This window comes from Haliotis rubra, unplaced genomic scaffold (genome assembly GCF_003918875.1).
Source record: "Haliotis rubra isolate DU_JTF1 unplaced genomic scaffold, ASM391887v1 Scf75, whole genome shotgun sequence".
NCBI lineage: Eukaryota > Metazoa > Mollusca > Gastropoda > Lepetellida > Haliotidae > Haliotis > Haliotis rubra.
In genome coordinates, this window is record NW_025767468.1 from 2,474,748 (window position 1) to 2,491,956 (window position 17,209).

At 39.0% G+C, this 17,209-nt stretch overlaps 1 protein-coding gene across 1 annotated transcript in view; it reads right to left on the reverse strand.

The window, feature by feature from the left end:
- Positions 1-17,209, reverse strand: part of LOC124260087 (receptor-type tyrosine-protein phosphatase T-like) — a 205,708-nt gene that overhangs the window by 144,583 nt on the left and 43,916 nt on the right. Inside the window, 1 exon segment of the mRNA XM_046694336.1 lies at positions 13,781-13,804. Within this exon segment, the coding sequence (XP_046550292.1) occupies positions 13,781-13,804 (24 nt within the window).

Below are 17,209 nucleotides of genomic sequence, written 5' to 3' on the forward strand. Positions count from 1 at the left end.
TGTGAAATCGCTTGTAATTATTGATAAGTTACACGAATGAGCAGGGGAAATTAACGACAAGAGAGTGCATTGGTTGACACGAGGAATCATTTCTAACGTCTGGTCATTTATCCAAGGGACGCCACTCTCGTTTACAACACAAGTTCAAGGTCGCATGTAAACGTGTCGGTGAATGCCTTTGACTTAATAGTTTGTTCATTAGTAATTCTCAGAACTTCTATAAAGCCACGATGCTTGCACTTGTGAAATATGTGAACAAAACTGTTGTGAGATGAATGCATGAATTACAAAAATACCAATTTCTAGAGTGCACGTTGCAGACGCCATACTCATCGCCTGACCATCTGGTCCTAGATTTTCGAAGCTCTCTTAGCGCTAAGATAGTCGTAAGTGCCATACATTAACATTAACTTACGACTATCTTAGTGCTAAGAGAGCTTCGAAAATCTAGACCCTGATGCCGAAAACATTCCCGTCCGTATGTGATGAATTAAACAATGTACAATAATGCTGTATTGTTATACACGGGTAATCTCCGGGTGAGCAATGGTATAATTTAACCAACTACATCTCTTAATTACCCTCCTAACTGGCCCTTTGTGGTAACATATGAAACAGAAGACACGCAGTTCGTGATCGATACGGAAAAAGATGGCCAAATTATAGAATCGTGTAGCTTTCCATTTTTCACAACAGGATGAGAATAATACTATTCCCTGACAAGGATTATCTTAATGGAGCAGCATCATGAGCCTCCCAATCTGTCAAAGATCATCGCATTTTTTTGTCCTTAATAAATCAATTTTCTCATTTTTCCTTTCGATTCAGAAAAAGAACGTCCGCAAGAGGTCGGACATTTGTAAACTGGTAATTAAATTTGACTCCAACATGCTTTGTTCTTCAGGGACAAAGCAGAGTGTTTCAGAGTGTCTCCGTATTCTAAAATTTGGGAGCTATTCAACATTGAAAGAGGCTCATTAAAGATGTATAATTTTTCAATCTGAATGCATAAAACGGATAATGTCTAAAGAATTGACATGCTGTAAAGTCCCCCCAATTAGATGCTATTTGATTGGGCATATCAAACAATAGCCTTTCTCTGGAAAGTGGCCATCTTGTTAAAGTCAGTAAACCCCTCCAGCGTTGACTAAATCAATCTAATGACCCCCTTCGAGTTTTTTACTTGGCAGTTTTCTTTGTTGTCCCTGTGCAACCTTATGAATATCAATGAGTTATGGGTCAAAAACAGCGTGTATCGGGGGCTTAATTGCTCGTTACCAGGCTTATTTTATGTGTCAAAGCTTTTTAAGGGACGTGTGCCTTGGATTGGATGCCGTTTTTCACACATTCATTCACAAGGAGATTATCAAAACTGCATAAATTCCACTACGCCATAACAGGTCTGAAGCACCTAGTTGATGTGTTGTAACCTTACACACCGAAATATCAAAGAGTGAAAAATAAAAATAGATGAATGTTAGTCATACGAACACAAGCATCTGGACTTTTTATTAAAAAAATCTATAACTACTTTCTTCAAGGTATGAACATTTGACCTTTGGCAAAACAACAGATGACAAAATTGGAAACTGTTTTGATATTTAGATAAAAAAAACCTATTTTTATTTCGCTGTTACGATACTCTGTTTAGTGTAATAGCAGCGGCTGGAGTGACACTAGTCTTAAAGATCCTTGACGTTCTGAGCTCAATGAAACCACGAAAGACGAACTGCTGTAAGCAGTGGCAAAAAGTCAACTTGGTAATGGGAATAGAAAGAGCTTCCATTCAAGTTCCATCTTCACAAGAGCTCACTTATAAATGGTTTTATCCCCCAATAAACATATCGTCATCTGTGTAGCCAAGAAACAAGACACGGCTCTTAGCTCTGGTATTGAGTTTCGAATTCTAAACAATGCAAGCAACACGACGCTTTGCCTTCTCTGACGCATGCGTTAATGGCAGAAGTCGTCATCCCGTGCATCATCGATTTCAATGCCTGATTTTCACCTCTAAAGCCCCTGTGCTAATTGTAAAACAATTTTTTCGTTCAGTCGGGTCATGAATTTAGACGTTTTTCGGTGATAGGGAGATCAACGGTCGATTGTGACCATCGATAACTCTCTCCAACAGCTCTGGCTGTCTACATAATTTCCAGTTGACTTTTTATACAGTTACTGCTACTGGTAATTGACGCTGCCGAAAACGGTGTTGGGAATAATGCTGGTTTAATACAATTTATAGGGCCTATTCCCCTCTTTGATAAAGAGAAGGGAGTAACTGCAGTCCTATGACGCTTGCACATATATTACCTTTAGGGATCATTACTCTTAAAACCTTTGATGAATTCCTTTGAAAAGCTCATCAGTGTCAGCTTAGCTTCAGATCTTGTAGGGCAATGGGATGGCCTAGTGGTTAAAGCGTTCGCTCGTCACGCCGAAGACCCGGGTTCGATTCCCCACATGGTGCAATGTGTGAAACCCATTTCTGGTGTCCCTCGCCGTGTTATTGCTGGAATATTGCTAAAAGCGGCGTAAAACCATACTCACTAACTCACTAAGATCCTGTATCAGTTTTCGCTATTTTCAGTTGGGTTTCTGAACAGTGAAGGCATTTCAGTGCTTTTTCAAACTTAACATCAAATGTATGATTGTAATTTACATTTAAATTTAACTTTAAAGTACAGCGAATATAATCGAAAACCTGACATTGGACACTTGTGTCTCATTAGCCCGAAAGAAACCTACCTAAGCTGTCAAGATATTTGGAACAGAGACGACAAACCCTTTCCTCTCCCGTAGGAAATCTCTCCGCATTCAGAAGTATCACAGCTGGAAGACGCAGTCTGCAAACAATCGAGCCTGGACCAGACAATCCAATGATTGCCTGCGAGATATGATGACTGAGCATGTACTTATGAATCACTATCAAATAGTGATGACACCAGGTGTTCGCGAAAAGGTGAGCTTATTCTGCCACACGGGTGACAACCGTTATAAACATTAATTTTGCACATATACCCCACTTGTCTTGAACTAACTGGACATCCATTAAGATCCTATTGACGTTCCTCTTCTTGAACATGTTTTACAAAGGAACGTTTTGAAAAACTACAATGAGACAGAATTTCAAGCAATGCCAGACACTACTAGAATAAAATGTAAAGAGTGAGAGACTTAAACACCTTGTTGAACAGCATCAAGTGAGTGAGTGAGTGAGTTTGGGTTTACGCCGCACAGCAATATCCAGCTATATGGATGCGGTCTGTAAATAATCGTCTGGACCAGACAATCCAGTGATCAACAGCATGAGCATCGATCTACGCATTTGGGATACGATGACATGTGTCAACCAAGTCAGCGGGCCTGACCACCCGATCCCGTTAGTCGCTCTTACGTAAGCATGGATTACTGAAGACCACCTGATATTCACGGGTAGGAGAGCATCTAAGTTATAGCATGGATGCGGATCCTATATTGGAGGAAAGGATAAAAGGCTTATTAGGTGAGATGAAATGGAGTTTAACGTTGTGTTGAAGGTGTTAGCAATATGCACGCATGTTTGTGCGTGTGTATGTGTGTGTGTGCGTGCGTGCGTGCGTGCATATGTGTCTTGTATTAGCCCGTTTTGTGTAACCCCGCTGAGATTCAGTGCCTGATTGTTAAAATGATCACCCCATTCAGACGCTGTTTATTGACTTCGAGACAGACAGAGTAACAACATGGCAACGTCTTTTGGTATAACGCAACCAGGGTTCGAACCACGACCGTCCGCTCTCCGGCAAACGCTCTATCCACTAGACAACAGAGGGTCCCCTGAAGTGAGGATTACGTCTTCATTATTAGAGACCAACACAACCTTCACCTTCATCAAACCTAACCAAAGGCAGTAGCAAGGAGAGTCACCCCAAGATCAACTCAAGATGGGCAGACAAGTAATGTTGGGGCGTCATTTACGAATAAGGTCAACGAAATCCTACTTCAAAACGAAAGTGTCAACAAGATAGTCCAGACACTTTGATTTAGTTAGTTTCCTCAAGGTAGTTCCCCCCTTGGGCTAATGACCGCCACCATCCGCAACAATCTAGATGTAGATCCCCCATCATCAAACAGTCATTCCTACTTTGATAGCGCCATGGCTTCTGGCTAAGATGCTGACGTTCTCAACCAGTACCATTGAGACATAAGGGACAATATCTTGATACCTCATTACAAGAAGGACCAACTGAGTGGGTCTTCCTCAGAGGGCCTAAGCTTCAGTCTCACTAGGACAACGAAGAACATGGAAATCAATTGGAAGGATTATCGCTCAAGCACCGAAACGATACACTGGAGGATTAAATACGTTTTAACTTTTGAGGAGGTGCCCGGGGGTAGGATTGGCCATCAAGTTTTGGAAAAACCGACTTTATAGTTTCTGGATGATTTTGAAGACTTTGTTGACATTTTGTGCTCTTTGATTAAGCTGTTGAGAATGGTGGTACCATCTAGTAGTACCATCTAGTTGTTAAAGCGTTCGCCCGTCTCACCGGACACCGAGGTTCGCTTCCCCACATGGGTACAATGTGTAAGATGTATTTCTGGTGTCCCCAGCCGTGATATGCTTGAATATTTCTGAAGGTAGTGTAAAAACATACTCACTCACATTCAGTCACTCGAACTGTTAAAGTTGTGATGAATATACCAGCGTTCGGTACTGAATCGAGCATGTCCCAGACAAACCAATGGTGTATAGTACAGACAAGATCTCAAATCCCAGAGCCTTACCTCTGATCCTTACACAAAAAGCCGCTAGCCCTTTCAATATTCAAACAAATTACAACGCTGTGAGGTGTGATCCTTATTTCTGGCGTCTCCTGCCTTGACATTGCATCACTCACTCTGCTAAATGGAAGGTCCATCATACGGTAAAGTGAACACGAATTTATGAATAACTGTCAAATGGTATAATAAATTTGCAAAAGTGTGAGCTCATTCTGCCTCATTGGCGGCACCTGTCACACACATGCAAAGGCAAGGCAATTGTTCTGACATAACGCAGCAACACATGGACATCACGGACGTCACCGTTGAAACTGTCCCACAAGCCCACCAAAACACTCCCTCAAAGATGTACCAAGACCCTAAATATTGCGACCCTGATCAAACATGCTTAACGCAAGAGTCCCATGAGAGTTAACTACTTGGTTGCAACACTGAAGTTTAGTTATTCTATACCATCCATAGACGACAAAACTTGACATATTTGTTTATCATAGATATTACTTACGTAGAAATAAACACGACAAAAACCTTCCATTGTCACACAAATTTCACTTTTGAATATATGGTGTGAAGTAATCTACAAAAGCATCCATGAGTACCTTTAAAAAGATGTCGCAACCTAAAGAAAACCAGGACCCAGTCTCATGGTACACCCTATACCGAGACTAACGACTAGTCTCTGAAATGAAAATATTTTACAGAAAAAAGCTCATAATTAAAAACATCAAATATCATGAAAAGGAGCCCTGGGACTTTCTTCATGCTGTGGAAATCTAGACTTGCCACATATTCTAGACTTGCATGGGCTTTCTGGGATATATTTGCTTCAAGGTCTGTATCACAGACTAGATATCGCACTGCCGTTTTGTTTGCCTCAGAAACTAACAATCAAATATAAATATATTTACCGTTATATTCAACCACATAAACTTTTCAAACATACGTACACCAGAAGACCCACATGTCCATATAGTTCATATTGATATAGTTCAATGCAATTCTGAGCTTCTACGTAAGTACATCTGCGTAAATTCCACATCAATGATTCATGACGTTTCAGTGTAACCGATACCACTCTCCGACAGGACCCGCTACATTACCAACTGATACAGCCATCATTATAACTGGTTCCATTTACACAACATTTACCTCCCTGCCATCACGTCAGTCATTGCAACAGAGCAGTAAAACCGTATCTGTCACATAATTGAATATCAAACAAGGCTGAATAACCCTTACAGGCATTGCTCCTACTCTTTTGTGCCGTCAGACAATCAATCATATTTTGACACCTCCAATGAAATATTAAGAATGCTTTTCCACAGATGGTTGGTGGGCTGTCAGGAAGGACCTAGATGTGTTAAGGGATGCTCGTTGTAGGAGTATAGGAATCAATTGGCCACCATGAACGCATCATGATTGGAACGATTCATTGTCGTACTGGTTCATGGTCCTGGTGATCCTGACAAATATCCTGTACCTTTGTCTGTAATGCATCAATCGATACCACTTGTAACCTTATGTGTGTTTTATTGTATTTTATGTGATTGGGTTTTGCTTTTAGTGATGATATGAAACACCAAGCTCGTATACATGAGGTCCAGCGGGACGCCATGCTCGATGTGAGAGCTAGAGTGTAAATACAAGCTCGAGGGTGTATTCGCTCATATAGTAAACATTGTTTATGTTGAACATATACTGAACTAAGTGGTAGCTGAATACATTCCCCATGAGGTGGGTTAGCGTGCTGTGCATGATATATTGATGCTCTCCATGTTCTTAACCTATTGATGCTCTCAATGTTCTTAACCTATTGATGCTCTCAATGTTCTTCATCTCAACGATTTCGGATTTTTTAAATACCTGCATTTCTTATTTCTCAGGAGGGTCAGTAATTATTCTTTAAGAACATGTGACTGTTATTAATATGACAGTATGCTTCTTATATCAAAACTGGAGCTTCATATTTCATGGTTTCTTCATTTTGCTCTACTGTTCTCTTGAGAATTCCAGGCCACTAAGCTCCTTAGCAGACTCGTTTGGTTCCCAACTTCTAGGAAGTACCCTTTCTTGGAAAAACCATAAATAATGTTTTGCAATTCAGTATTACGGGCAGTTTTGGTTTGGAACCATTTGAAGAGGGGTTTAAATATTGTTTTACGTTTCACCGCAACTCTACCGTCACAAATGATAAAAAGAAGTTGTTTTTAAGGAAATCTGCCCTTGAAGGGCAAGGCACTTATGTGCATATTCCTTCTTGTGACATCAAATTCTCCTTTCAGAATTGATCAATGAAATAAATCTGTCTGAAAATGCCCATTTACTGTATTAAAAAGATCGATCAGAAGGCTTTTTTACGAAAGTCTAACGATGGAAGTTTGAGAAAACCGATAATATTTGTCAAGCCTGTCGACACATATTGATTAGGGTAGTGAAGACAGCATCAGTGGCGAAGAAATTGCTTCCCCGACGCCAGGGACATCACGGTAGCCACTTTGCCATTGGAAACTTTGGTTGCAACCGTAGCAGAATAACATGAAACGGTTCCTGTACATTGACACCCGCCTCTACAGATGGATGTTGCTCCCTAAATAAGTTGCGTTGATGACTACCCCGCGTGAAGAGATTTACAAATTAACACTACAAATCGTCTCATTATCGGTAAACCCTCATACGGGATTTTATGTCTTTGGTTCAATGTGTGGGCAAGTTGGTCTATGGAATTGTTCTGGCAGAAATCACTAATGGCGGTTCCTGAAAAGAAACCCCCAATGCTACTAATGGTATTTGCTAATAGTACACTCGATCCCCACCAGTCAAGAAACCAGGAAACCCAGAAACCCGGAAACCAGGCTTCCCGATGGTTGATGTTTAGAACATTGATTTAGAACCAAGGCCAGATAATATGTTGAAATGACTCGTTTATCAAAAGGGTTCACTTTGGACGGAGCCGCAGGATTAACTGGTTTTGTTACTGTAAATGCAAATAGACTACTCCAAAATGTGAGTGAGTGAGTTTAGTTTTACGCCGCACTCAGCAATATTACAGCTACATGAATGCTGTCTGTACATAATCGAGTCTGGACCAGACAATCCAGTGATCAACAGCATGAGCATCGTTCTGCGCAATTGGGAACCGATGACATGTGTCAACCAAGTCAACGAGCCTGACCACCCGATCCCGTTAGTCGCTTCTTACGACAAGCATGGGTTGCTGAAGACCAATTCTAACATGGATCTTCATGGGTTTTGAGTTGAGGGGATAGAGTTTGCTATGTGGATTACATGTAATTTCAATAGACCTTGTTTTCATTTCCCGGCGCGCCAGTCTGATATTAAGTGACAAAGTGTTCGCTGGTCTGGCAGAAGGCCGGGTTCGATTCCCCAGATGGGTACAATGTGTGAAGTCTATTTCTGTTGTACCTGCCGTGATATTGATGGAGTATTTCTAAAAGCGGCGTAAAACCATACTCATTCAGTTGATATATATATATTTTTTTCTTTTGCGAACCCTAACGCGCGCAGGGATGCAGTTAGTCTGTCTTACAGACCCTGAAGCAAATATATCCAAGAAAGCCCACGCAAGTCTAGAAAATGTGGCAAGTCTAGATTTCCTCAGCTTCTGAAAATGAAGAAAGTCTCAGGGCTCCTATTCAGTATATTTTAAAAAAATTTTACTATGAACTTTTTCAGTAAAATATGTTCATTTCAGAGACTAGTTGTTAGTCTAGGATGCAGATAACATAGCAAGAAACGTCATCAGGAATCAGGAATCCAAACCAAACAATATCCTGTACACCTAAGGGATGCAACTCGGCACATCGAACTGCGGCTGGGCCACCCGTGCCCGATTAGGATATGAATAATTATTGCTTTACACCGCAACAGCATTATCACAGGTCGTCACGGCGAGCCGGGGCATATAAAGGAGTACATATTTCATAAATAGTGCAGCTGTAACGTCTAATACCAGTGAACCTTCATCCATCGAAAAGTTACTATTTGTTACCCACTTTTTGAAAATACGCTCCAGTTTGAAAGTAATCTACAGTTTACACCGAACATGCTTATAACGAACTGACGGATATAACGAACTATGTCTCCCCCGACACTTGCTGTATATTTTGGTCATAATGCATTAAACGAACTGTGGTTGTAACGACCTAAAATTAGTGGTACTTTAGAGTTAGTTATAATCTTAGTTATCTGTACACAAAGACCGTGAAATCCCTTTAAAAATAACAGTAAAGTGTTGAATAACATCTATTATATATTTGCATGTCTTCATATGTGAGATATGAATAAAAACATATGTAATAAGAACTTCGAACGCAACTTTTCCGAGTTATTCTTTTCAATTGTTCACGCAAGACGCAACCTTTGTTTTATGTTAACGGTTTGTCCTTCAACACAAAAAGGAAACGATGTAACAGACACTTTGAACTAATTTCATTGTAATTTTATAGGACCTTTTCGGCTTTTTCAAATTGTAAATGGATATCAAATTTTATCATTATCGTTTTCAACGAGAAATGTACATTAGCCTGAGATGCCAAGAATGTTTGGCCTTCCAAGTCAGTGCCTTTGACTGGGTAAGCTGCTTAAATGCACTGCATGGATTAATGGGGAAATCAAATTATGCTTGTTCGGTACACGCTTAGGGAACATGTAATAATGACGCCTCATTCGTATTTACTATTCCCATGCTGACAAACATGGGAGAATTTTCACAAATTATATTGTTGTATATTATATATCACGAAAAAACGTCACGCTATCACCTCTGTCGAACACCATGGGGAAGAAAAAACAGAAACATATAATCCAATGTTGGTCGACAAAAAGATTAAAAAACGGCCTGAAAGTCTAATCAGCGTGACTGATGACATTTGTGGTACCACAGCCCGGTAAAAATGTAAATAGCTTTGAACGCAGGATGTAATAACAAGGAGATTGATGTTTATTCGTTGTGACCCAGCCCTAGGACCGTCTAATGAGCTATAAAACTAAATGACCCTATGAGGTAAGGATTATGAATATCATTTTGACCAATCAGAAGATGCAACTGCTGTTACTGCGATTCAAAATGGTCGCGGTGACTCAGCAGCTTCCTTAGTTTCGTATTCCATACTTTAACTGCGTCTCCATGCGATAAGACCCGGCATGAGAGCAAAACCTGTTGAGATTTTCTGCATGGAATGAAACGTCACTCAAAGGCATTCATGTGTTAGAAGACCTCCTTGAGATACCATTGTAATCAGTCCGATCCATTTCAACACGAGACTATATTTTACGCCAAGTGTCTGCGATTGTACTAAATGTCAAGTAACGAATGTATTTCAATGCATGTTAAACGTACTTGATTCGAATCGAAAGACAGAGCTAATGCTGCAGAATCCAATACCTCAAACCAAAGTCTTTTCAGTTGTTCACGAGTAACCAATTTAAGTCGAGGAGCTTTAACACCATACGTTATTGCAGTAACAAAGGATGGTACTTAAAGCGCATGTTTGACCACCTGAACACCTGGTGTTATCACTGTATCACTAACATCGTTATTTATAGCCCGCTCTATATTAGGACCAGGTTTCTGTTTATGATAGAGGTATACATACACTGACGGGCAAAATAAAGTATTCTTTGGACTGGACCAAAATATGAAATTTTCATTTACTGATATTGAATAATAATGTAACGATGCAAACTAAAGATAAAAAACCATCAACCACATAATAATTTCTGGTTTCTTTGTCACTATCAGACCTTGCTGTATACTTCTTTTGCCCGGTAGTTTACAAATCAGGGACCGGTTCCAAGAAAACGATCTTAACGCTACAACTACTTATTATGAGCCTATGTTGAAGTATGGAAGCTACTATCACCTTTAGCGCTGTGGTCGCTATGTGGATGTAAAACAGAAGATATTCATACAGGAACATTGCTTCAACGAACATTTTATCATCTATCACATACAAGGAACTGTCTGTGCATAGGGAAGGATTGGCTTGATGTGACTGGTAAACAAGGGAATACATCAACACATATCTATACATACAGTAGGAGCTTAGTTACCAGAGTGATTGAGTGAGTTTAGTTTTACGCCGCTTTTAGCAATATTCCAGCAAAATGACGGCGGGGAACACCAGAAATGGGTAATTTCCATGACGTATAATGATATACGACTACGTGTGTTATATGTCTACATAGTATTACATTGTACATTGTTTTTAAAGATAACGTCGGAAAAAACACAACGTTATGAGGACGTCGAGTCATCTAAGTCTGTTTGATATTTTATCCTGGGTTATTTCTTTTTATGACATTGATTGTAAATGGAACCGATGTGACGGTTTGATGTCTATGACAGAAAGAAATTACACTTTGACATTTGTGTCTGTATATAAAAAAGAAAAACAGCTTTTAAATTTAAACAGGGAAGTTCGGAGATTATCACGCGATTGGACAGACCAGGGCTCCTTTCACGAAGCAACCTTTACTAAGGTTAACCTTAACTCCTATTCTTTAACATAGGTTACCTTAGTGACACACGATCACCTCAGTGCTTTGTGAAAGGAGGCCCAGGATGGTACAGTGATTGATGAGCTGGCCGTTTTTACACTGATAAAGTTTCAGATCAACACGTGCAGAGATATATGTGAGAGAGGAGACCAGTACCAGATTCTATTATTTTTTAGTCCGTTTGATCAGAATCATTTACAGATTTTGAACAGGGATTAATACTGGTAGAATGTGGAATGTAATTCGTGATTGTAATGGGGATCAAGGAATACATGAACATACACCGAGGGGATGTGACATGCTTTCACTTTTCGTGAACAGCTGGTGTCAGTTTTAGATAAATTCATAGAACTGTCATTTCTACTTTTGCCTTTAAGGCCCAATGAAATTAAACCTATTTTAGCAGATAATCGATACCTATTCTCTGGCATTTGATTAATTTATAATCATACCTTTCTCTTTATATAATTTTCTACTCATAAACATCTTCGTTATGGTTAATTTGACATTTATACAAACACATTACAAGAACGTTTATGAGAGCGAGGACACGGTTTATCTATCACGGCTATGCAGTGACATCGCGACTTTATTTTAATGTATCGACCTTTCAGTAAATCAAACTTTTATCAAAATATTTAATACTTCACTAATTACTTCCAAGATGGGATAAGTCGAATCATAAGCTGAGTGGGATATCAAACTAAACTACATGTAGCAATAACAAGCAATACATTTATTACGTATTAATCAATAGCAAAGGTTTTTAACAGAATCAGAAAGAGCTCACAAGATAAATATATTTCAGAGCTGAACTATTTAATATTCACGCTGTTTAAAAACACAAACATTTCCACGAAGAACAACTTGATGCTTTCTCAAGACTGAAGCGAAAACACTGTACCATAAATCCTTTATTTGCAAAACAGGAATTCATTTCTTGGAGTGGCGAAACATAAATATTTACTCTATTCTGATTCAAGTTTGAATTACCCAAAGTCCCCTTGTACAAATATTACTTCGCATAGTGGATGTACTCCTGAATGGCATTATTGATTAATTACACGCTAAATATGAGTAATAAAACGAAGTTGGTGTAATGAACACTCCTTGGCGTTGTCAATGATCAGATTTACTCATCACTGTCGTGGTAAATTGCTTATTGCAATCAATATCTCGTGTCACATCGATCTATTTCATTAATGGAGCTTAACCCAAGAGAACCATATTCACGCTGGTAGATACATATTGTCCGTCTGTGAAAATAGAATTTCTGGCACGACAGCCGAATGCGATGTTCCTATAATTAAATGAATCCTGTGTCGATTTACAAAGCCACTGTGGGTCTTCAAATCACGTGGAAATGTCTATTCTAATAATAGATCTTATGTAATCGATTGGATGAACAAAATTGATACTTCACCATTATTCAAAATTACATGTTGGATTGAAAGGTATTTGTTTTGAAATGTTGATTACAGAAAATATAATATCGCTGTCTAATATTATTATGATTTTGCCTATAACTAAAATAGAACATCAAGGAAAGTAGATTCTGCCTTATGTCACACATCGACAATATTGGCTGAAATCATATCATAATAATATGTGGTTCGACTAAAAATATTAGAAGGTATAATACCAAATGTTGTATAAAAAGAATTGTTTACACATCAGATAATGATGTTGGGTTAGATAAAGCTATGGAGTGTGTGAGAGTACAATTATATTTAAAGAGTACCTTAGATATCACAATCACAGCATTTTACAAATTGATCTTTGTGCAGCACTCTTTACACAATAGGACAACAAAAACACCGACTTGCCACACAACACACAGAACACTGACAACGCGCCGAATGAGACTCACATACTGGACTGTACACCAACAGGAAGTGACATGAATGCAGTGCTCAATGACAAATGGCAACACAATCTGGCTTACAGGGCAATTGGGGAAAATGCGGGTTGTTTCACAGAAGGAATAAAACGTGTACATGTTGTTAAAGATTGTTACCTATATAGATACTCGTATGTATATAGCAATCGGGCAATAACGGTATGAATGTTTGCAAGTTCAATAAAAACAAAAACCTTTGCATATTAAGGAGAAATCTGTGCTAAAAGTAGATTCCATTGTAAGATGCAGGTGATATCATGAGAATGTTTTGCATACAACGTTACAAATACCACAAACCAATGAAAGGTGATTGTGTATAAGAGAGTTCATACAGTCGTCCTTGAAATGTGACCCCACCACCATCATACAGCGCATGAGCGGAAGTGACGTGTAAGGAAGGAAGAGGAAGTGTGAAATATAAAGCATATGGATAGCGATAAGGAAGATGAATTGAAACAGGAAAGAAATATAAAGACAAAGTCCCGTTGTCAAATAACAGGAAACAATGAGATGTAAACAAACAGATTTTGGCAATGTAGAACCGAGAGAACAAGAACAGCAGCTTTGGCAAAACAGACACCAGCTTAGCAGTGTACTTACCGAATCTTTTACTGTCATAATTTACTGGAAAAGACAAATAAACATGTTCATATCGTAATCAGTGATAATTTAAAAGCATGAAGACCTTACACACGATTGCCTCGTTATTTGTGACAGCTGCAAAATAAAAACATCTCACACTGTTTCACACTGTTTCACACTGTTTCACAGTGTTTCAAGGGTCAGGCTATTTCGTTCTAGGTATTAAGTGCGACATATTCAACAGCATGACTCATGTTTGACATATGATAATTGGAATAATTAGTGCCCCTCGTTGTTTTCAGACGTATAATTATCTTCAGTATAAGGTGAATATGAATTCATCATGTTATATACAGCCAGAAATAATGTGTTCTTGTCAGCGGTATATACAGATAATATACTTCACTAAATGTGTATACACAAATGACATTTACATCTAAAGGCCGTTCAGCTGTTTTAACAAGCCTTCACACAGCGTTAGACTTGTACTCTCCTGAAAAAATATACCTGGACAGAATACGTTACCGCTGTCATTTCTGTGTGAACAACTGTCTGGAATAGCAGATCTGTTGTTTCATTAACAAATAGACCACGAAAATTAAAGTTCTAAATGAGGTAAAACAATAATTATTGATTCTGTAAACGAACCCTCGAGTATTAAGGAAACGTTTAGTCTATCTAGAGACGAGACGGAAATACGTAAGGTTACCTAAACCAATGACGTACGCAAATGTATAACGTCTTTGTTTGAGCTAAGAAGAACTTGATAATGAAAAGAGCTATAATGGCCACAAACAAACATTTTTCAATAGAAGAACAGAATTGATGGTGAAAGTTTTCCCATATCAACAGTTCATCTGAAGCCAAGAGCAAAAAGAGATGTTAAAGAGACAAGGCTGATGGCTTGCTTGTTCATCTCCCCACACCTTCATCCGAGTGAGAAGGCCCTGATTAGAAAGCTATCTCCAGAAGCATCACGTCTCTTAATTTGGCTTAGTTAACACGCGAATTGCTTGCCTGTACATTCTCTGTGCAGCTGTACAATTACTGTGCAAATGACGCTTGCGTTGCAACCAATCGGTCAATGCTACCTTCAACACAACAGGAGCCGCTCAATGGTTTAATTACGCTCAGGGCACCAGGCGTGAATACAGACAATGGTTTCCTGGTAGTAGAGATATGCCTGGAGAATGAACCTGTGACTCATACCAAGTCGGTGTAAATTATTGTAAAGCCATTTACATACACGTCTTTTTATGAGGGAGCGTGTCAGGGCTGGTGGTTGCGTATCTTCTGTCCATCAGGAGGTTAATGCTTTCGACTTTGTTAATTGAACTCGAACCCTGTTCTCAGCGTGAAGAGAAAACACACGTTCCACCTGGCTACCAATTCACCCATGCATACACAGCAATGAGTAATATACCAGTCGGTCATATCACCGAGTTGTAATATCCCATATATATTTTTCTGATTACGGATGGTACCACATCAAACGAACACGCCATGTAAATTGTTCATTAGATTAAAACGTTTATCAGATAGATTGGCAGAACTACCACCAGCACCATTCTCGTTGCCATGGTATCCAGTCACCTGGAATCATCATAAAAGACAACACGTAATTGCTTCTCCATATTTAAGATTAAATATTTAGCCCAAATGGTGAGGCTCTGATAATATTTTCCACTTGGAAACCATGAAAATATCTTTTGTCTTCAGCAACCCCAATTTGTCGAAAGAGGCGATTCATGGAGTCGGGGGACGCCGAGGTAGCGTCGTGGTTAAAGCGCTAGCTCGTCACGCCGAAGACCCGGGTTCGATTCCCAACATGGGTGCAGTGCGTGAAGCCTATTTACGGTGTCCCCTGCCTTGATGTTGCTGGAAAATTGCTAAAAGCGGCGTAAAACTAAACTCACTCACTCACTACTGAGGCACGATGCATACGGTGATATTGGAAACGCGGCACTAAATTAACCCTTGAGGATTAAGGGAGCCGGAAGCTTGGAATGATGAAAATGGAACACAAATATTTGCATAAAATTATCATGGCAATTGCTTCTCTTGGGTGATGGATCGATCCGGATCGGTCATATAACACCTGTTATCTTGTGGTCTCATTACTCAGAAAAAATCCAACCTGTTAAATTATAAAAAAGTGATAGAAATATCACGTGATCTTTCGCCCAAAGCGTTCTCCGTCATGTGAAAAAACCCAGTTTATCATATCCATTTTAATAGATGTAAAAACAACATTTGGGGAAGAAAAAAGCAACCACTGTATTTTTCAGGTTTATTAGGTATCTCAAATACACGCTACACTTTCTGAGGAACATGTTTCACCATTTGAAGGGAATATCCTTGAAGAAGATACCAAAAATATTATTAGATAAAAAATATCAAATTTAATATGTAATATCCAGTATTGAATTTCAATAGTGGTTTTAACATGTACTTCAAACTTATCATATTTCACACCGCCTTTAAGGAAAGTTGATTTCATGCCTCATAGATATTTATCAATGCAAAATGAGATATCCTTGATTTATTAGACTGTCAGAAGACTGGCAATGTTTGTAAACCTTTGAGAATCTTATTGAAAAGATCGATGTCTCTATTAACAGGCAAATTAGAAAATCTGAGTGATCGATTCCTTCTGGAACTAACTGTTGCCCCTGGACACCAGAGAACCTGACAGAGATTGAATTAAAAATGAAATATATGACACAAGCTTGAAGGTGAGAGGATTCCATGTCATGTTAAGACACATATATTTCCATTGCAAGATAGTTAGAATGAGTTATGAGTGTTAAAGGAACATATTGAATCCTTACGTGATACGTAACAAAATGAGAACACTCCAGCTGGCAGTGATGGAGAGCTCGGATTACTTCCTGATTATTGTACATTTCATCATGATTAGTGCACATTTCATCATGATCATTGTACTTTTCATCATGATCATTGTACATTCCATCATGGTCATTGTACATTTCATCATGATTATTGTACATTTCATCATGGTCATTGTACATTTCATCATGATTAGTGCGGGGCGGTGGGGTAGCCTAGTGGTTAAAGCGTTGGCTCGTCACGCTGAAGGCCCGGGTTCGATTCCCCACATGGGCACAATGTGTTAAGCCCATTTCTGGTGTCCCCCGCCGTGATATTGCTGGAATATTGCTAAAAGCGGCGTAAAACTAAACTCAGTCAGTCAGTCATGATAAGTGCACATTTCATCATGATCATTGTACTTTTCATCATGATCATTGTACATTTCATCATGGTCATTGTACATTTCATCATGATCATTGTACTTTTCATCATGATCATTGTACTTTTCATCATGATTAGTGCACATTTCATCATGATCATTGTACTTTTCATCATGACCATTGTACATTTTTTATCATGGTCATTGTACATTTCATCATGATTAGTGCACATTTC